This window comes from Peromyscus leucopus, chromosome X (genome assembly GCF_004664715.2).
Source record: "Peromyscus leucopus breed LL Stock chromosome X, UCI_PerLeu_2.1, whole genome shotgun sequence".
Lineage (NCBI taxonomy): Eukaryota > Metazoa > Chordata > Mammalia > Rodentia > Cricetidae > Peromyscus > Peromyscus leucopus.
Genome location: NC_051083.1, coordinates 33,131,653 through 33,154,869, shown reverse-complemented (window position 1 = coordinate 33,154,869; position 23,217 = coordinate 33,131,653). Strand labels below are relative to the sequence as shown.

Here is a 23,217-nt window from a genome sequence, read left to right as displayed (position 1 = left end):
TTATTATAATAGACCTGGTTGAAATTTAGATAATAAAAGAAATTTTGAATTATAATAGCTTACAAAGGAGATCAATAGACAACTTCATCTATATGAAACTATTTATGTATAACTCACACTCCAAAAGAGTTGGTCACCAGACATGTATCATTTCTTTCTATTAAGTAAGATAGTCTTCTTGCTAAAGGAACAGGGTAAAGAGACAGAAGACAGTACTATACCTCTCAAGGTTTTGAGCAAGCTTAGGCTACATGAGACCTTATGACAAATTTTGTTTGAAGATCTGCTGACAATCATTACTTTTCAGCTTGCCAATGTGACCTTAAAGGTGAACAAGTCAGAAGTCTGCATACACACGCAAGGGCGGGGCTTTGACCTTCTGTTGCAATCACTTGTGGTATATCATTGGTCATCATTTGTCTGTGGCTTACTTGTCATTAGTCTAAAGTCACTGCTCAATGAGCCTATTTCCAATGGTCTCACAGTGGGTTAGCCAGGGGCAACGGCTTACATTAGATCACAGGCACACAGGCACATAGTTCCAAGCAGACTGTATCCCAGAATAAGCTAAAAAGCATTTCCCAGCGCCTTCCTTTAAGACTGTCCTCACAAATGGCTGCACAGGGTCCTGGGTAATATGCATGCGCTCCACATAAGTAGCACATCGTAGTTAGTTACATCCATTGCTGTGGAAGCTATCCTTGACAGGCTTATGTTCGCAAGCTCTCTTTGTTATTTCATGCTTTCTCAGTATCTGAGGTGAGGGTGATATCTGAGGTGGTGTGTTAAAGGGTTTGGTCAATGTGCACCAACAAAGTCAGGCTATGGTGTCCATCTTCAGGCTTCACATTAGATACCGCGGCTGAGGCTGACGCCTTTTACTGCTTTTTCTTATGGTAGGTTGCAACTCAATGTCACAATGTACTATTTTTCAAGATTTTACACAAACCAGGGAAAGCAGAACACAGTACCTCACTAGTATGTGTATGGAAACTAGGCTAGGGTTTAGAAAGTATTTTTACTGGGGTCTCTGTACTAAGAATTGTGAAAAACTGCTGCCTAAAGCTCCTCAAAAGCCATATAGACTTTCATTACCAGTCTTTCTTTGTCTGGGAATGAGTTAACAGCTAAGGTTTCGAAACTAATGCACTAGTAAAATATTAATAAAATTTATTTGAAACTTTCTTGCCCAGCAGAGAATTTTAATACTCCATTTGAAAGAGTCTAGAAGTGTGTTCAAGACCCCCAAATATGGTATTTCTTATTGAAAGGCTTTTATTCTCTCATCAAATGGCTCTAAATATAACAACTTCCCATCTCTATACCGCCTCCCACTTATTCCTGAATCTCTTGCTGTGACTAGGAGTTGGAGAACACAGTGACCAAATGCCCAGTCTTTCACAGCACTCACTACTTGTGGGAACTACAGATGAATTTGCTTTTAATCAGCTTTTCCATTGTAATCTACATAGATTACATGGAAACATATAGTCAAAAAGAAGTCTATCTAGCCTTTGGGGCAAAAATTCCACCCTTGATTATAAATTAAAATAGATATTCTAATATCATGAGGCATAGTGTATTTCAAAGTAAAGCATGTTAATAAATAAGTTATACTCCCTGCCTGAGATTATGATTTTAAAATCACAGGGCTAGGGTCAAACCAACTAAACCCCACCTGTCCCATATTTTATTTACAAAAAAATTACAAAAGTAAAAATGCATATATACCTTCACTGTCCTTGAATTTCTTGATTGCCACAATTTCATGCGTTTCCTGGAAAGGAAAAAGAAGCAGAGGGAAAATTATTCTCCAATCCCAACTGGGGATCCCAATTATCTGGGGACAGCAGAGAAGACACAGATCACCATCTCCATCTACCATTTCTTTGTTTCAAAATCCTCTCTTATCACGCTGGAGACGTTGCCAAGGATGAAGAAGAAAGGGAGTGGCAAGGAGCAAAGAACAGACACTGCCATGATATGCATGAAACATAAATCTGAACTGCCAATGTCTTCAAAAGTACAGGCTGTGAACAAAATAAACAAAGACGACATCCAGAACTATTCATATAACAGTTTAGTATAGCTTTATCAGTATGTTTTCTCAACTTGGAATATTATGTTTGGAATTGTATGCTTTCTTACATATTGTTGTGTATGTCACTTCATATTGTATAAGTAACATTTATACCTGTTTGTAAATAACTGTTTAAAGCTCCATTTGTAATAGATATAAATAATTTTAATAATTTAAATAATATTTAAACAGTGTACCAATGAACAGCCACCAACAGAGCAAATGCTGTAGTGATATAGATGGTTCAAAGGTCACGAATGCTAAAGGTCCCTAAATCATACTGCCATGCTGACATACCCCAACACACGGACGGCTTTCACAGTTCCCTTGAGCAGTGTGTAATAGCCAGTTCACGATCAGGGCCAAAACAGCATATCATTACTTAAAAGAACATTTTTTAATTCAATGATGATAGCAGATAAGGTTTTTTAGAATTTTAATTACATTTGGTTATTTATTGGGGGTTGGCTATGCATGTCACAGTGCAAGTGCAGAGGTCAGAGAACAATTGATGAGGGCTGGTTCTCTATTTCCAGCATGGAAGACCCAAGGATCAAACTCAGGTTGTTCAGTTTGGCAGCAAGTATCTTTATCCACTAGGCCATCTTTCTGGCTCTGACTAGAGAAGTTTTCTATTACCTGGTAAATAAAATGAACTCTACCAGGGCTATCTATTTATTTATACAGATTCATAGATGAAAACTTGTTGACAAACTGAACTACTTAAGGTTATTATTGTAGAGTACAATACAAGATAACATTTGATATAACCGGCCTTTGTAATTTATGTGCATCATTTTTGTGTTCCAAGTCCTCACTTGAACATGGTTATTTATTCATATTTATGCATTTTGATATTTTAATGATTTCATTCCTTAAATCTTTATCCAATTATAATTTACTTTAGTAAATGAGAAAGTGAGCAGTTTCAGATTTCATATAATTTCTAAATGTTGAACCAATTTTCCCAATCCCCTTTAGTGATGATTTGTAACTGTTATATCTGAGCATCCTTATAGACACATTCTAGAGTTACTTGTCACTTGGCTGAATCAAACTAAGAACAGGTTTTGGCTGTTAAACCTAACATAACTATATGCATACAGGCTATTATGTCAACTTTCTTTACATCTTCAGTGGCTTCACCATTTACTACAAGTCCTTTACTCCAATGGTTTTCATATATTGAAATGCTTGATTTGAATCAGTTTTTGTTCCATCATAAATGTTTCTCTGAATAGTTTCTGAGGCACTACCTTATTTTTCTAGTATGTGAACACCCTCACCCATGCAGCAAGTGGGCAGGTACAGAATTTATGGAATGGCTTGAGATGCAGCTTAGTGGTAGAAGGCATGCTTAGCATATAAGAGGCTAAAAAGAAAAATGTGAGAAAGGAAGGAAGAAAGGGAGGGAGGAAGGAAGGGAGGATTAATTAATTTGGGGGAAGGGAATCTTGTATTCTTACTGATTTTCTGTATGCTTGTAGCAAAACCCTGGAACACTAACATCACAAATCTATATGCTTATTAAGAATGGAATGTCTTGCAAGAAATCCATATAGTAGCTATTTTTTTTTTTTCCAAGAGGAAAAAAACTGAAGGGTTTAAAAGAAAGGCTTGCTCATGTTGGGGAGATAGCTTGGTTGGTAAAGTGCTTTGCCAGCCATGTTAAAAAAGTAAGGTGTGGTGGCATGAGCTTGTAAACTCAGCAGTAGGGAGGTGGAGACAGGCATATCCCCGAGGCCAGCCTAGCCTACTTGATGAGCTCCATGCCAGTGAGAAACCCTCTCTAACATAAACAAGGTGGATGGCACCTGATGAATGACACCTGAGGTTGTCACCTGGCCTCCTTCCATATATATGTATGTGTGTGAACGTGTATGTGCGTGTATGTGCGTGTGCGTGTGCGTGTGCGTGCGTGTGTGTGTGTATACCCCAAACATGTGTATCTCTCCCGCCCCACAGAGGTCTGCTGTTTCCTAGCATAGATTAAACTGACAGCACGGGGGAAAAAATGCCATGATGGTCTCTGGTTTTTAGAAAAGAAGTCTGTGTCCAATATGGTTTTTGTTCTAAAGTAGATAACTTATTTTTTTATACCCAGATTCTCTTAGGTCATTTCTTTTCCTTGAAACAAAAAAAAAAATTGAAATCATCTGCCTATATTCTAGAAGAAATCCATGTGTTTGTGTTCTGAACTAATATCTGAAAAGTACTGATGTTCAGAAGATTTCCTTCTAATAACCTTAAATATTGTTTCTATTCCATTTTTTTCTAGTAATTTCCACTATAAACCTTATATCTTTCAGGTGTACCTTTCATAATTGCTTCATCTGTTTTGGTCAGTATTATATTACCAATAGCTACTGTATCAGGCCCATAGTGAGATATTTGATCTTTAGTGACCACTCAGTGAGTGAATTATTCAAATGTAATCAATGTTGTTCTTCATATGTTCCATTTGGGGTCTCTGCATCTTCCCCTATGTCAGTCAAGTCCTGAATCTGTTGCCATGGTTCAGTTTGTTCTCCACTAGATAGGGCAAATCTCCACTGTCCCCTTCCAGGTGACCAAGGAGACATCTTGACTTCATCTGCTTGTTATACAGAAGTCTTTTCAAGACTGGGTGTTGCTTCTAAATCTCAAGGCAACATTTTATCTTGACTCCTTTTTTCATAGTCCTCTTCTACCCACATGCCATTTTTAACCTCATACTTATGACTGAGATGGAAAGAAATTCAACAAGACTGGCACCTGGCAGCAAACTGGCTAGATGGACGTTTCAGCCACCTGAACTTCAAATAAAGATGGATGTACTCAGAGCCTGATTTCAAAACTGATGCCCAACCAACTCCCTCCTCACTGGGCTTGGCTAGTTTGAACTTAAACTGTCTTGGAAGGGTTCTCTAAACAAGAAGCCAAATGAACACATGCCATGTGCTCTTTCCTGTGTAGGCTCCAGAGCACATTACCTTGGTATTGGTGGTTCCCACACTTCTCTGTGGATGTTACATGTCTCTCCCAAGCCATCTCTATTTCTTGTCTTACTTTATGTATTTGGGACACATTAGTCTCTGAAATGATCTGGGAATATGGATGTTAAATGGGCTACTGGGAAACTGAGAACTCCAGTTGCTTGGTAAGATGGCTGCCTGCTGGCCAGCCATTTTTAAACATAGATGCAGGTCTTTTCCTGTTCCCTTTGGCTATTTTTTTGCCTCAGCTGGTTTCAGAAAGCATAATAAATAACATGACATTCAAGACTGCTTTTTAATCTACTCTTGCTAATGAAATTCTCCCTAGAGTTTGTCACCAATCTTTGAATTTTTTTTTAATTTACAGGACTATTAAAAGTTTCTGTTTTTCTTTTAAAATATCTTCATGGGTTCTTAATGGAGAGGCAGAGGTGACATGCCAATTGTTATTACTAATTCGTCTACTATCCTGGGATGGTATACATGACAGAGGTGTGGGCAAGGAAGGAAATACATGAAAATGGCCAAATAACTTGTGTTTTAAATTCAGTTTATTCCCCCAAGCATGCCATTGCCCCCACAACGTCTGCAACAGAATGTCACCAGCTGTAGTTAGCAAGATAGACATAATCTGTTTCTTGTTTCAGTGTCTTGCTTTATTTTTAAAATGAGGCACTTAAAAGCAGACATTTTAAGCAGTAAACTGAGAATGAGATAAAATATATCCACAATTCATTAATGTAATTCCATATCTCATCCTTTATTCTACCTCAAAATTGTACTTAAGATTACTTTGGAATGCAAAAAAGAAAGACAAGATAATTTTTAGATAAAGGTTTCTAGATTATACTATCTCTATACTGAGGCTTTTAATGTTTCCTAGAATAAGTTTTCTTCAGTGAAAGGGAAAAAAATCAAGCAGGGTATGGTGCCACAGGCTTGTAATTTCAGCATCGAGGACATTGAAGCAGGAGTTTGGAGACCAATCTGGCTTACATGAGACTGTCTCGAAAAAGAAAAAAAGGTAGGGAAGGGGGAGTGAGAAAAATGAAAAATGTATGTACTGAGTAGTGACTAGCAGAAAAATATCTGGGTGGCCTATAGTTATTCTTGCATCAAGATCTCAACTCCATTCAAAAAACAAACAAGGCTCCAGTCATATTGGACAGAGAGACTTGTGACTAGAATTCACTGCGGTGGCTGAGAGTCTAAAGCTTTCTAGGTTAACATATGCAGTATGCAGCATGACACAAGAGCAGAAAGAAATCACTGATCCCATCTTAGTCCACTAGTCAGGGATTAAGCTACTTCAAAGGCTATACTCAATTATTAATTTTCCAATTATTCTCTGCAGAAGCCCTTTCTTAGGAGAAACGCTTTTCTTCATCCAAATATAAGGAATACAATTTGATAACCAAGGTATTTTAAGTCACTCTACATTTCATATGCAAAGATCTCCAACAGTGTGTGTTCACACATTCACTTGCCCATTCAGTAGAAACAAAACCTTATAGTCATAGACATACTTACTTTATTGTCCAGTATGGGAACTGAAAAGGCAAATTTACTTAATTTTTTAAGGCAGGATCTCATGTAGCCAAGGCTAGCCTTGAACTCCTGATCATCCTGCCTTTACTTCTCAAATTATGGGATTATAAGTACGTAACATAATACAAGGCCAAGATAAGCGTTATTTTAGATTACCATTTTTAATATTTTTTTTGTGTCAGGCCCCATGGTAAATACTTCCCACAAATTATGTCATGCAATCCTCAAATCACTACTCTGAGGATCTTGTCCTGCCTACTTTATAGATGAGGATGCTGAAGGGAACAAATGAGAAAAAAAATAATGACACATAAGCATACAGAGGCCATTCTGAAACCTGAAACTATGTATGCTAACCTAAAGCAGAGACATAAGAATGCTGAGTCTCATGGTATAAAAGTATAAGCTAAGAGTGCCAAGGACACAACTAAGAGATAGAAGAAATGAGATTGCACACCCAGTTGATTCTGGATGTCCTTTCACAAGCATGGTAGTGCTATATTGCCTTTTCAAACAATAAATGAACATGTGTTATAAGAAAGGGTAAGTTTTAACACACACACACACACACACACACACACATACACTGCACCTACCACTTACCAAGGAGGATCATTATTTCAATTCTATGTTTTTGTGAAATGCATCTTAGCACTAACAAATATTTCCAGATAGTTTTTCAATCATTGCTATTATTATCTATATTAAAGTATTTATATTAAAAATATTTCTATTAAACTGAATATATAAATACTTCATTATTTCCATCATTATTCTTTAATCATCATTATTATTTGTGATAACCTTAAAAAACAACTTAGACTGAAATTGTGTTTTATATAATGAGTAAAATTATAAAATGGAAGTAAACTGAAGCATGAGACAAATTCCACAGCAGGTAGACTACATGTGTAATGTCTCTAAAATATTATACATTATATACAATGATAAAAGCTAGAATATGTAACACGAATCTTAAATGGTCTTTTTAATAAAAAAAAAAAAAACAGAGCCAGTTATTGGAGTGAATGTTGGAAGATCAGAGAAACAGAACAAGCCACAGTCAACCTCACCTCGCCAACTCCTCAGGTGATCCTGTTTCCACGAATCCTCAGACTGAATGTCTCTGAGTCCTCACCTGGAAGGAATCTCAGCTGAACTGCTTAAAAGCCTCTGGTTCCTGGTCCTCACACCTTATATACCTTTCTACTTCCTGCCATCACTTCCTGGGATTAAAGGCGTGTGCCACCATGCCTGGCTCTGTTTCCAGTGTGGCCATTAATTCACAGAGATCCAGACAGCTCTCTGCCTCCTGAGTGATAGGATTAAAGGAGTGTGTGCCACCACTGTCTGGCCTCTGCATCTAATCTAGTGGCTGTTCTGTTCTCTGACCCCAGATAAGTTTATTAGGGTACACAATATATCAACAACAAGAGTATGTGACCTGTATTGGATTACTACCATAGTTTGTTTGTATGAAAAGATGGATTTACCACCACCCCCACCACCTCCACCTCCCTGACCACCTCCCTGACCACCTCCACCACCTCCTTAAGTATTTGAGACTAAATCAGGAAGGAAACAATCGAGTACAGGCAGGCGGGAAGACATGTGAATCTATTAATTAACAAATGCCTGCTGGTTCTCTGATATCAGTACTGTTGTCTGCTGCATCCGTATTTGACATGAGGGAGAAAATGAAGCTGGCTCATGTACACAGAAGTTTATAACATGCTGTTTAACAGTGCATGAGAGTTGGTTGAAAATGCATGAAAGAAGTTGAAAAATGCAACAGATGTTGTATGAAATATACCACAGGAGCTGAAAACAGGTTAATCATGCAAATGTACAGAAAGAAATGTATACTCCTTTCAGATTTGGCAGGTGATCATGTCTCAGGCTTTTTTGCTTTTCATTTTACCCTTGCTTTTTGAAATTCAAAACATCACGAATTTAGCTTCATTCATTCCCAATTGCCTATTTTCAGAGGTAATTTTTAAAGCAAAACAAAATGTTTTTGTTATTCATTTATTTATTGTGGTAGTGGTGGTGGTGGTGGTGGTGGTGGTGGTGGTGGTGGTGGTGGTGGTGGTGGTGGTGGTGGTAGAGGTGGAAGTGGTGGTGGGGGAGGTGGAAGAGGAGGTGGAGGAGGAGGTGGAGGTTGTGGTGGTGGAGGTGAAGGAGGTGGAGGAGGAGGTGGAAGTGGTAGTGGAGGTGGAGGAAGAGGTGAAGGAGGTGGTGGAGGTGGAGGAAGAGGAGGAGGTGGAGTTGGAGGTGGAGGAGGATGAGGTTGAGGAGGAGGTGGAGGAGGTGGAAGTGGAGGTGGTGGAGGTGGAGGTGGTGGTGGAGGTGGTGGAGGTGGAGGAGGTGGAGGAGGTGGAGGTGGTGGTGGTGGTGGAGGTGGTGGAGGTGGTGGAGGTGGTGGAGGTGGTGGAGGTGGAAGAGGAGGTCGTGGAGGTGGAGGAGGTAGAGGTGGTGGTGGTGGAGGTGGTGGAGGAGGTGGAGGAGGAGGTGGAAGTGGTGGAGGTGGTGGAGGTGGAGGGAGGAGGTGGAGGTGGAGGAGGTGGAGGTGGAGGAGGTGGAGGTGGAGGAGGTGGAAGTGGTGGAGGTGGAGGAGGTGGAGGTGGTGGTGGTGGTGGTGGTGGAGGTGGTGAAGGAGGAGATGGAGGTGGTGGAGGAGGAGGTGGAGGTGGAGGAGGTGGAGGAGATGGAGGTGGAAGTGGTGGAGGTGGTGGAGGAGGAGGTGGAGGAGGTGGAGGTGGAGAAGGTGGTGGAGGTGCAGGTGGTAGAGTTGGTGGAGGTGGAGTTGGTGGAGGTGGAGGTGGCGGTGATGGTAGTGGCAGCGGCAGTGGAGGTGTAGGTGGCCAAATCAATTTAACTAACAACTACCATCTACGCCAAAAGCCAGCAAAATTGCTAGTAAGGCTCATGCTGTTTAGACATTACCATAAGAACCACAGGTATAAACTTGGAACTGCTCTCAATTTGAATTTATTAATATGCCAAGAGTAATTTCAGAAAAACTTTAATATTTAGTAAGGAATATAAAAAATTCAATGTATTTATTACTTAGTGCTCATACTCTAAAATGAGCATAGTCTTATGAAAATATTAACACTTTTAATAACATATAACCAAAATAGATATGAATAATAGTTTCCATGTTTTTCTTGGATTGTTTTCCTTTTCTTTTTGACCCCTGCAGAAAAGGTCTCATATAGCCCAGGCAGGCCTCAAACATGCTGTGTAGCTGAGAATAACTTTGAACTCCTGATCCTCCTGCCTCTACCATCAAAGTGCAAGGATCATAGATCGATATGTACCACTACACTACGTTTTGTGTACACCACATGTGTGCAGTGCCTATGGATGCCACAAAAGGCATCAGATCATCTGAAACTGGAGTTATATACAGTTGTAAGCCACCATGTGGATACTGGTAACTGAACCAGGGTCCTCTGCAAGAGCAAGCACTCTTAACTATTAAGCCATCTCTCTAGCCCCCACTTTTTTTTTTTTTAAGACAGGATCTGTTACAGAAATTGAAACTCATCAATTGGCTGGGATGATTGGCCAGTAAGCTTCAGGGACAAAACTGTCTCTGCTCCCTAAGCCTACCCGAAGTGCTGAGGTTATAGGCACAGTCACTAAGCCCTTCATTTTTTTTTTTTTTTCAGAGCTGAGGACCGAACCCAGGGCCTTGCGCTTGCTTAGCAAGCGGTCTACCACTGAGCTAAATCCCCAACCCCGAGCCCTTCATTTTTGTAGGTTCTGAGAACCCAAACTCAGATCTTCATGACTGCATGTCAGGTACCGTATCAACTGACCGACTAAACCATCTCCACATCCCCACATCCATGCTCTTTTTTTAATGAGGTGCTGGGGATGAAACCCAGAGCTCGGTGCATGATAAACAAGTACTCTACCAACTGAATCACATCTCCAACTGAGAAATGGCATCTTAAAGTGACACTTCCTCCAGAGAAAAACTGTCTTCAAACCAAGTAAGTGATACAATTCCTACGTAACAAATTCTATTTTTTCTTTTAGTTCCATAAAACTTAGAATACCTTTCACCCTCAATAAGCCATATAGGCCCTCCATGAATATTTAGTTGAAACAGAAAATGGGAGCACAAAAGTATAATTTATTCCGACAGAATGCCTAATCATTCTCAATGTTCCTCTACTAAATCTGGGCCTGTTTCCAATCCCAAATCTCAGTGAACACTAGCCAGAAACTTAGGATCCCTTTTCCATCTCCTACATCTGCACCTCCAAATAGATCTAGTTTATCATCAAGTGACAGTGGCTTATATCGTTTCAGTCCTTCCAAGTGCACATGAACGCTCCCATCACAGGTCAAACCCTTTAGCACTCTCACACCTGCCTGTTTACCCCCAGCAACCAGGACCTTGTTTGAAAAAAGAAATCCAATTTAATGATGCCCCCCTTAAAGTGCTCCCCAACCTCCACTAACTTAAAAATCTTTACTGTGGTGATATTTTATTTGTGCTGAAATGTGGTGATATTTTACTTGTATGTTAATAAATAAAGTTTGCCTGGAGATCAGAGGAAATGGGAAGCCATTTTAAGTAAACACAAAAGTCAGGCAGTGGTAGCACACGCCCTTAATCCCATCACTTAGCAGGCAGGGTCTCTCTGTGTTCAAGGCCATACTAGGGAACAGAGCCAAGTGTGGTGACACACGCCTTTAACCCCAGTACCAACCATAGAGACCTGGAGGTCTGTACAGACAGTGATAAGGAAGTGAGGTACCTGCGCTAAGGGGCCAATGAGAGCACAGAACAGCAAGGCAGTAAAGGTGTAGGTAGACAGGAAGTAGCTCACTTTGGAAGCAGCTGCATGGTGAGGTAAGGTTGGCTGGTGGCTATTCCTATTTCCCTGATCTCTAAGGCTTTCACCCCTATATTTGGGACCATGTTTTTATTTAATAAGACCACTTAGAATTTGATCAACACTTTATCACTCCTGCCCCTCCCCCCCCCCCCCCCCCCCCCCCCCCCCCCCCCCCCCGTGGTGGGCAAGACCATTCCGTGACCAGAACATGAGACAACCCTTGATTCTTTCTCTGGTTTCATGTGCTTGCCAAGCTGTAGCCACTTTCGACCCGCTTTCCCACTACCTGGCTGTTCCTCTTGCTCAACCCCATTCAAGTTCCCATGCATGTTTCACAGCCTCTAGAAAGTCTAAATAAAACCAGGTGTTCTCTTGGAACACACCTTTTATTCACCGCCCATATGAAATGTTCACTTTTACAGTTTCTAGTCCACCATCAAGGCCTGATTCTTCATTAGAGCAGTTTTCTAAGTGATAAATGACTACATGACTCTTCTTAACAGATATTCAGTAACAAAGGCAAATATTGGAGGACTGCAAACATTTAACTGTACTGAGTGTATTGAAAACACAGATCCTAAGGACCCAGGTCATTCTTCTTACTGGGTCTCATAAGTTTAATGAAGAAATTCTTTTTCCTGTGATAATTAGAAAAGAAAAAGTAAAGAGCTATGTCTAGGCATGCAAGGAAAAGCAAACGAACAAACCAAGAACACTAAAGAAATACACATATTTCTGGATTGGTTTCTCTCTCTCTCTCTCTGTCTCCCTCCTTCCCTCCCTCCCTTCCTTTCTTTCTTTCCCTTTTCTTGTTAGTGCTGATGATTGATCCCAGGGCCTTGAACACACTAAAGAATTTCCCTACCACTGAGTTATACCCCAAGCCCATTTCTGACTTTGTTTGGTTTGGTTTTTAAGACACAGTACTCCCTAGGAAACACAGGAGGACAGATCTGTTCTTCTGGCCTTTAAAAAGTTTCAAAAAATGAAGATACTTCAAAGAGACATGCTGTAGGATCCTTTATATCTGGCCTTGGCCCTCACCAAAGTCCCTTAGAGGGCAGGAATTTAAATTAGCTCTTAAAGTGAAGAAAAAACTGGTACTGGCTCGGTCAATGCCTCCTTTGCTACTTGACTGCCCTGACCTCCTGAAGGTCTTTCAGAATGGCCATTGCTTCCCTCTGTCAATACTGCTTCCACATCAGGGCTTGGAAATGGCTGAATGGGCTAGGTTGCCAATATATCAGGTTTACTATTTAAAAATTATCACTCAAAGCCTGGCGGTGGTAGCGCACGCCTTTAATCCCAGCACTCAGGAGACAGAAGCAGGTGGATCTCTGTGAGTTTGAGGCCAGCCTGGGCTACAGAGCAAGTTCCAAACAGTTAGAACAACACAATGAGACTGCTTTAAAATAAAAAAGAAAATCATAATTTAAGACTTTTGGCTGGGCATGGTGGCTTATGCCTTTAATCCCAGGACCCAGGAGACAGGGACAGGCAGATCTCTGAGTCTGAGGCCAACCAAGTCTACAGAGTGAGTTTCAGGACAGAGTCAGGACTACGCAGAGAAACCCTGTCTTGAAACAAACCCCCCAAAATGTATTATTCAATGATGTACAATTAAACAATAAAACAGTTCATTTTTGGGCCAGTGAGCTGCCTTGGTGGGTAAAGGTGCTTGCTACACAAGACTAGTGATGGGAGTTCAAGCCTCATGTAAAGTGAAAGGAGACAACTAATTCCACAAAGTGGCCCTTTGATCTTCACATAAGCACCATGCCACACAAGCACCCCTCCATATAGTCCCACGCAAATAAAAACATTTAAGTATTTTTTTAAAGACAGGGTCTCTCCCACAGCCAAGCACTTGGCCAAGATCCTGGAGTTTAGTTGAAGAGAGGGAGGAAGCATTATAAGAGCAAGGGGGGGTCGGAATCATGATGGGAAAAACCACAGAAACAGCTGACCGAGCTAGTAGGAGCTCATGGACTCTGGACTGACAGCTGGGGAGCCTGCATGGGACCAAACTAGGCCCTCTGAATGTGGCTAAAAGTTGCATGGCTTAATGTGTTTGTGGGTCCCCTGGCAATGGGACCAGAACTCATCCTGAGCACATGAACTGGCTTTTCAGAGCCCATTCCCTATGGTGCGATGCCTTACTCAGCCTCGATGCAAGGAGGAGGGGCTAGGTCTGGCCCCAACTTGGTAAGCCAGCCTTTGTTGACTACCCAAGGGAGGCTTTACCCTCTATGAGGAGGGGAGGGGGTGAGATAGGAGTAGGTGGGGGGAGCAAAAGAAGGGGAGTGAGGAGGAACAGGGGTCAGAATGTAAAAGGAAAGAAAAAAATTTAAATAAAACGAGTCTGCAAATAAATAGATAAATAGATAAATAGATAAATAAATAAATAAATAAATAAATAAATAAATAAATAAATAATAATAAAAAAGACAGGGTCTCTCTATATATCCTTGACTGTCCTGGAAATTGCTAAATAGATCAGGATGTCCTAGGACTCATAGATCTACCTGCCTCTGCCTCTGAAGTTCTGGGATTAAAGGCATATAACACCATGTCAGGATTCATTTTTTTTTTTTTTCCAGAAGTTTCTCTGAGTACTTTGCCTTTCCTGAGCTCATTGTAGCCAGCTGCTCGACTCCAGATCCGCCTGCCTCTGCCTTCCGAGTGCTGGGATTAAAGGCGTGCGCCACCACCGCCCGGCTAGGATTCATTTTTTTTAAAACATTTTTACTACTGGAGCTCAGCCTGGTGCTTGGCTGTGGATCTCTGCATCTGTTTCCATCAGTTACTGAATGAAGGCTTTATGATGACAGTTAGGGTATTCACTGATCTGATTACTGGGATGAGCAAAGGGCATAGAAATCATGATGGGGAAACCTACAGAGACAACCAAACCAAATTAGTGGGAACTCATGAAATTTAGACCAACACCTGTAGAGCCTCCATGGGACTGGACTAGGCCCTTTGCATAAGGAGACAGTTATGTAGCTTGATCTGTCTAAGGGGTCCCCTGGCAGTAGGATCAGGATCCATCCCTGGTGCATGAGATGGCTTTTTGGAGCCCACTACCTATGGTGGGACACCTTGCACAGCCTTGAGGCGGGGGGGGGGGGGGGGTGTTGGACCTGCCTCTACTGAATGTACCAGGCTCTGCTGACTCCCCATGGGAGACCTTACCTTCTTGTAGGAGGGAATAGGGGGTGGGTTGTTGGGGGGATGCTGGAAGGGTGGGAAGAGGGAAGAGGAGGATTTGTGATTGGCATGTAAAATGAATAAAAATATTTCTTAATAAAAAAGGTTTCCTTCCACAGTTACCTGTATTCTAGTGTGGCAAAGTTGTGTAATTTGCTTTAGTCTGGCAAAATGAAAAACACAGAACTACTGATAACACATATTTGAACCATCTGAGACATTACCAGCATTGGAACAGTCATAAGATTGCTGGATGGCTAATAGTTACAGGGCTTATGTAGTGTGTCATCTCTAAGTCCTTGTGATATTGGGCATCTCGTAGTACTTAGAATGAAGTTGAAATATTTTTACTTCTACAATAAAAATCAAAGTTTCTGAAAAAGATAGTTGATATTTAAGTGCCAAAAAATATCAGAATGAAACACATAAAACATAAAAAAGTCTTAGACTGCTTAATTGAAAGATGCACACAAACCCACACACCAAAGGAAGCTTCTGTGAGCACTTCTACTATGACCCAGTGGACCAGTATCAACTTGACCAGACACTGCCTGGTAATGTCGAAGGATTTACAGGGTAACAATGCACTACAAACAGACTCACCTTGTCCTATATAAATAAGTAGACATGTCTTTTTTGTTGTTGTCATGGGCTGGGAATGAAACTTGGGGCCTTTCGCAAGCTAGGCAAGTGCAGCACTACTGAGCTACACCCACAGCCCTAATGGGTACACTTTTGTATGTAGATTACCCCTCAAAAAAGTAGATGTAAGATGGATAGCTGAGGGTTGGAGAGAGATGCAGCTCATTGGTAGAGTGCTTCCCCAGCATGTACAAGGCTCTAGGTTCAATTTCTCATACCATTAAAACAAACAAACAAAGAAAACAAATTAAAAAGTTTAAAAAGAATTCATCTAATAGCTACAGATTAGGGCAAACTTACTAATTTATGGTTATATAGAAGGTAAGTAATAAAATGTTGAAAAACTGCAAATCTAGCTATCAAGATGAAAAACAAGATATATAAACAATTTTCACTAACCACCCACACACACACACACACATAGAAAAGAGCATCTCTTTAAATAGAAAGGGAGAGGGACAAGGTAGGTATACTCCCAGCTAGTCAGGAGGCTGAGGAGGAAGGATTGACAATTTTAAGTCAGCCTGAGATCCATAGCAAGACCCCATCTGAGAAGAAGAGAATAGTGATGAAGAGAAACAAATAATCTAGCTCTCTATTGAAAGATTGTGCCGGGCGGTGGTGGCCCACGCCTTTAATCCCAGCACTCGAGAGGCAGAGTCAGGCGGATCTCTGTGAGTTCGAGGCCAGCCTGGTCTACAAAGCGAGTTCCAGGAAAGGTGCAAAGCTACAGAGAAACCCTGTCTTGAAAAAAAAAAAAGATTGTGTAAAATTAAATATAGTTGATCTTCCTACAATCCATACCTTTATACACTATATGCAGATGTCCTTGAACAATCTTCTATATAGAAAATACAGACTTTGGTAGTGGCAAATGAATAAAACTTTCAGAGACTACGAGGTAGTGATGCCTGTCAGGCTGCCTTCAGTTAAGTGGTATTAACCACCTCTGCTTGTATAGCAGTTATCACACAATTGTGTGAATATTTCATTGCACCCTTATTTTATAACAATAAGGAGGTAATGAGAAAATGAAAGTCCTACTTCTAGTGATCAAAGAATTGAAACCAAGATGGCATTAATTAGGCAAGCCCAACGCAGGCAGTGTACAACCTCAATCAAACAATCACCAGACTTAAACGACATTCAATTGTGATGGGTGAATACAAAATTTAAATTTAAATGCAGAATATATTTCATCAAAGATTACCTTGCTAAGGCTGCAACAGTAGCTTACAACACACTAAATCCAAGTTGTACCAAGAAAATGTATTATTTTTTTCAATTTTCTGTAAGTAATTTAAGTTGGCTTTTTAAAGTACATGCCCTACCTTGAACTTGCATAGTAGTGACTTGGTCCTTCCTAGTTTATAGAGTCCTTCAGGTAAATGCTCAGATTTTTCAGATCTTTCTCCCTGCTTCTACCAAGACAGGAGCTTGGTTATATGGAGAGGCTGAAGTAGAAGAAACTCACTGTAGCGAGGCAGGGGCTCTCTGGTCTCTAAGAAGTTTCTTTCTGGGATTGAATCCCTGATACTTCTGTTGAGCCCCCAAGGGATACGTATCAACTCTGGAGAGTTCTCTTAGCTCAGAGCATGGGAGTTTGGCCAGTTGATTAAGCTCCTTCTTAGCTTTGTTGGTGCTAAAGACATCTAGACCCTAGTCTCATTTACATCTACCCTTGGTCACCAAATGCTCTGTTGCTCTCAGCCTGTGCCTCAAACACAACTTCCCCACTGATGGTGCCACTGGCTTTCAACCCAGCTACATGAGATTGTGTTCTTTTGAGATCCTTAGAAACGGCTCACACGCTAAAGGAGGCCTATCTCCACTTAACTACACTAGACATTTTTTTGTGTTGTTGCTGCCCCAGTTGTGATGAGGCAACCTTGGAGAGAGCACTTTCCAAGAGGGGAATGAGAGATAAGCTTCCTTCGCTTTTGGCAATAACTTCAAAACATCCATTTTTCTGAAGTTGGGATTGTTGGAAACGTCAGCCAGCATATACTGACCTACTCTAACTTGCCCTCTTCCTTCTACATTGTTTCATCATTTGAAAGGACAATTTTTCACTTCTTTAATTTTCAAAGGAAATTCTCCTAGAAAGTAGCATCCATGCTTCTCTCCCCACCCTACTCCCTCTCTCTCCTAGGGCTATGATAAAAAGCAAAGTTCAGGAGAGAAATTCCAATATATTGACTGTCTTAGTTAGGGTTTCTATGGTTGTGAAGAGACACCATGACCATGACAACTCTTATAGTGGAAAACATTATTGGGGTTGGCTTACAGTTCAGAGGTTTAGTCCATTATCATGGTGGGAAGCAAGGCAGCATGCAGGCAGACATGGTGCTAGAGAAGGAGCTGCCACATGTTGATCCACAGGCAACAGGAAATAGACTAACACACTGGAGAGTATCTTGAGCACAGGAGACCTTAAAGCCCGCCCCCACAGTGACACACTTCCTCCAACAAGGCCATACCCACTCCAACAAAGCCACACCTCCTAACAGTGCCATTCCCTTTAGGGGTCATTTCCTTTCAATCCACCACATTGGCCATGGATATAATAGCAGGTATTTGAAAATTACTATACTAAATACAGAAATTTTTAGGTATACTGATAGAAGAATAACCAAATTCCTTTGAAATCTTAAAATTATGGACAGATGACCAACATGAAAACTTGATACATGATACTTGGGCCTGGAGAGATGATTCAGTGGTTAAGAGCTCATGCTGTTCTTGCAAAGGACCCAAGGTTAATTCACAATTTTCTATAACTCCAGCTCCAGGGGATTTAATGCTCTCTCCTGACCTCTGTGGGCACTGTACTCATGTGCATATTTTACATACATACACACAATTTAAAATAATGAAAATATAAAAATGGTCAAAATAAAGAGAAAACGTTATTTCTCTGTTAAACTAGTGAGAACAGCTTTCTACAGATTCCTTTAAAAGGGGCACTGACTGTCTAACTTCCTTGGGATGCTTCTCCTGTGCATTGTGTAGGTAACACTAAAGTCTTAATATTTGCAGTGATGTAGATAACGATGTACAGAAAGCCAGCAATAGCACAGGTAGCTAGTATGCAGCAAGTGGCTGACTATTTCTGAGGGAATACAACAACAAAAATATCCAGGGGTACCCACACATTCACACCTGCTGCTGAAGTTAGAGGTATTAGAGCAAAATGGTAAAATAGTTACAAATTAACGTCTGTTTTGCAATTGTTCCTCAACACTCTGATAAATCTTCTCTCTCTCTCCCTCCCCCCTCTCTGTGTGTATTCAGTTTGTATTTGGGAAAATATCAAACTACCTTAAGTTTATATTCTCCTATAAAATATGACAATATGAATACTAAACTCTCTTAAATAAGGCCAACATGTCACTGGTTATTTTTCTCCAATTCATTTGAAATATGGGTGGCTTGGGAGGTCATAGACCTTAGGTAGGAAGCTATTGCTATTGTTCCACAAAATAAACAGAATGTGGCCATGAAATTGTCCTCTAAGAATTATATTTATACCCATAGGTTAGTGCTGCCATCAACTCTGGTCAGAGAAGCCCCGTTTACAATGGGCAGTGATAATTGGTCAAAGTAATAAGAACAAAAGACTTAGCCATAAGTGACATCAACAACATCCCCTTCAAGGCTCAAGGAACAGCAAAAAGAGGGTGGAAATATAAGAGCCAAGTGAAGAAGTAGAATGAGGGGAAAGCTGTCTTTGGAACACAACAATGCAGTTGAACTCTTGACCTCATCATCTCTCTCTCTCTCTCTCTCTCTCTCTCTCTCTCTCTCTCTCTCTCTCTCTCTCTCACACACACACACACACACACACACACACAACAACACACACACACACACACACACACACTCTCGTGCGCGCGTCTGCGCAAGTTATAATTAACATTAACAATTTTTCTTTCCCTAAAACTTGAGGGGGTAGAGAGATTGTTCAGTAGTTAAGAGCACTTGCTGCTCTTACAGAGGACCCAGGTTCGATTCCTAGCACTCACATGGTGGCTCACTTCCATTTCCAGGCCCCATGCTCTCTTCTGTTCCCCTCAGGTCCCTTCTGATCTCCCCAGGTACCAGCACTCATGTGGACATATATACATGCAGGCAAAACACTCACATACATACATACATACATACATACATACATACATATACTTTTCAAAGTGTCTAATTTAGTGAGAACTCTTCATGCCTTATTATGCATTGTGGGAAAAAAAAAAACTAGAAAATCCCAGCCTTGTGCTCTCTTACCAGAAAAAGTGTATCAAATATAAAGCAACAGACTTGGTATTTTTTAAAAAGTATTTGGTCTTCATATTCAACTCCCCATTATTTTATCTTACATATGAACTATATCATATTAAAGACCTGGAAGATAATCACACACGGAAGCTTAATGACCTAGTCATGTCATTGTAAGCACTAAAGATAAAAAGAGGAAGACAAATTCCCCGATGTGGCAATACTAATGGAACAACAGTCATCTATAACTCTTTAGTAGTTCAATGATGTTAGAGAAATAGCCAAGTGACATTAAAAATTTCAATCAATGTTTTGTGTCTGGTTATCTAATGTCAAGAATATCACTGAATATAAAGAACTCAACCCAACAGCAAAACAAACAATAACAACATACCCAAACAAATAATTGAATTTTTAAACATGGCAGTAGACTTTGACAGGCATCTCTCAAAAGAAGACACATAAATGGCAAAATGGAATATGAAAAAATGCTCAACAGCAGCACTCCCCAGGGAAGTGCTAATCAAAATTACACTGAAGGAGCTGGAGAGATGGCTCAGTGGTTAAGAATGCTGTGGCCGCTTTTCTAGAGAACCTAGGTTTGATTCCCAGGACCCACATGGTGGTTCATAACTGTCCAAAACTCCAGTCCCAGTGGAATCCACTGCCCTCTTCTGGCCTCTAAAGGCACCAGGAATGTACATGGTACATAGATATACATACATACAATCACCAATGCACATAAAATAATTTTATAAAATTTAAAAACTACAACAAAATTATCTCCTTACTCAAGTAAGAATGGTTATCATCAAAAAGACAAAAGACATGAAGTGCTAGGGGCGACATGGAGAGATACACAATGTTGGTAGAAATGTAAATTAGTATAGGGGCATCAAAGAGAACAGAATGAAGATTTCTCAGAAAAATGAAAAACAGATCTTCCACATGGTCTAGCAAACCTACTACTGGCTACATGTGTAAAAGAAATGGAATACAGACATCTGCACTCTCACATTTAGTGCAATACTATTCACAATAGGGAAGAAGAAAATAAAAATGTACATATACATAATAAAATACTATGTAGCCATAAAGAGAAGGAATCTTACCATTTGAGACAACATATAAAGAATTAAAAGCCATTTTTGTGCTAAGTGAAATAAGAGAGGCATAGAAAGTACCATATAATCTCATTCACATTTGGATACAAAACTGTGGACCTTATAGGAAAAAATAATATCAATGCATAAAATATTAAAAATCCTCTTCAAAGATCTCAATGAGATCACAAGTTTTTATCTTTTAACGTGCTTCTTCTGCCACATCTAATTACTTGCAGTTTTTCAACTGAGTCTTTATATATACTTGTTTCCATCTGTTCAAGCATTCATTCATTCTTCATTCATTCATCTCATTGACAAACATTTTTCAAGTTTCTACTGTGTGATAGGCACTGTGCTAAGAGTGCAAGGGGGCTCTTTTCTCATGGAGGTTACATTCTGGAAGGAAAAGCTAAAGACAAAAGAAGAAGACCAGAGCCGGGGATGTGGCTCAGTAGTAGAATGCTTATCTAGAATGCATGATTTGACCCTAATACCACAAAAAAGGAGATGACAGCAACAGCTTATTAGAGAAAACAGAGATGGGACAACGCCACAGTATCTGTGCAGGCAGGGCAGTTCAACGAATAACACATTTCAGCTTTCCTTACATGAGAGTAAGGCAGCTGTACCGCTGGTTCATTCCTCTTTCACCTTCACACCATTTCTCTGGGAAGCGTTTTCAGGGCCTTCTATCTTCTGTCTCTTCTCTTTTCATGATCTCTAGCCTTCTATCTACACCTTCATCAAAGAACTTCCCTATGACTCACCATGTGGCCTTACTTCCCAAGCTAGGCAGCAATTAACATTTGTGAGAACAGGGGCCTTATTTTAACTCCGGACCACAATGCGTAGCACAAAGGACCTCCAAAAGGATGAGATGGACCAGCTGGACATGCCAGTTTTGTGGTTATTTTGTTTTGCTTTTTTTTTTTTTTTTTTTTTTTTTTGAGACAGAAGCCTACTTTGCAGTCCAGGCTGCTCCCCACTTTGTTGCAATCATCTTGCCCCAGCCTCCCACATGTTGGGCTTGCAGGTGTGAGGCACTGTGATTGGCTACTACACAACTTTTAAGTACCTCTGATGAAATTTTCAGTTATCATAAAGAAATGAGACAAAGGACATCCTGGACAAGGAAATGAGACAAGAAATTTTAACTAAAAACACTGAAAAGGGAAAGAATGGAATATTACTTTGTTAAAAGGATGAACTAAATCTAAGCTTAAAGCCATCTTCTTTTTGTACATTGTTCATTCTCCGACAACCCATTACTGTATTGTTGCTAGCCTTTTCCTTCCATACGGTAAGCTTTCTATAGATGCTGATCATGCCCTTCATGTCCTTTGTCCTAAATCCACAGCAAACTGTCTGCTTAATGAATTAATTTCAAGTTTTAAAGTTCATCCATGTGGTTTGTCTTTAACTAGGACAAAGACTATCCTTACATCAATAAATTATATTCAAATTGCATGGTCAATGAAGATGAATGAATTTGAAAAATGTCTGCTTCAGATATCACAATGGGCTAAGTGCTTCAAGATATTTAAGAGAAAAAATGAGAAATTTTGGGAAAGCAAAATATATATCATTTCTTAACAAACAGCAGAAATTTTATATTCAGTACTCTGTATTTACATGGAATAGAACAAACTGTTAAGACACAGTACCAAGTGCATGGAGTATGGATACAAATGGGGAAATGAAATATTTTTGCTGAAAAGGTAAAGAGAAGCATGAATCTTTTCTAGTAGAGGAACATGTCTGACTTATAACTGCTTCACTGAAGTCCTTGGGTTCACAGTCTAAATTAAGCATGGATAACATTGGCATACTGGCTTTGAATTATGTCCTTCTAGTTATTCTGTATTTGGACAAAAATGAAGCTAAAGTAGCAGAATTGATCAGAAGACAAAGAAATCCGATATAGAATAAATATACAGATCAGAAACCACATGTTAAATTTTCTATCAAGCACTATGAGCTATTTAAAAGCAAGGACTATTGATCATCAAGGGTCCACTGCAGCTGCCTGACAAAAGTCTGAAAAATGAACTAATATTATCATATAAAATATTGCTTATAGCCCGATATGCTAGTGTATACCTGCAATTCCAGCACTTGGGGGGCTGGGGCAAAAGGATTATAAGTTTAAAGCCACTCTGGACTACACAGTGCATTCAAGGCAAGCTTGAGCCACAAAGATATATAGCAAGACCCCATTTCAAAAATAATTTTTAAAGTGTTGTTTATAAACTTTATTTGGGGATCTTTATTATAACACACAGACACACACACACGGGGGGGAGGGGAGAGAGAGAGAGAGAGAGAGAGAGAGAGAGAGAGAGAGAGAGAGAGAGAGAGAGATATCTAGCTCTGGCCCACAAAGGATAGCCTTTCCTCTCAGGTTCTCCAGGTGGTATCAACCTCTGACCTCCACATGTGCTTACACAGGCGCGCGCGCGCGCACACACACACACACACACAAACACACACACACCATGATAGTACGCACAAACAACAACAAATGCCAA

At 40.3% G+C, this 23,217-nt stretch overlaps 1 protein-coding gene across 5 annotated transcripts in view; it reads right to left on the bottom strand.

Moving 5' to 3' along the window:
• Cdkl5 (cyclin dependent kinase like 5) overlaps positions 1-23,217 on the bottom strand; it is a 177,018-nt gene that overhangs the window by 67,363 nt on the left and 86,438 nt on the right. For all 5 annotated transcript variants that reach the window (XM_028873263.2, XM_028873262.2, XM_028873264.2 and 2 more), the window contains one exon: positions 1,732-1,777. In XM_028873263.2, the coding sequence (XP_028729096.1) occupies positions 1,732-1,777 (46 nt within the window). The remainder of the gene's footprint in view (positions 1-1,731; positions 1,778-23,217) is intronic.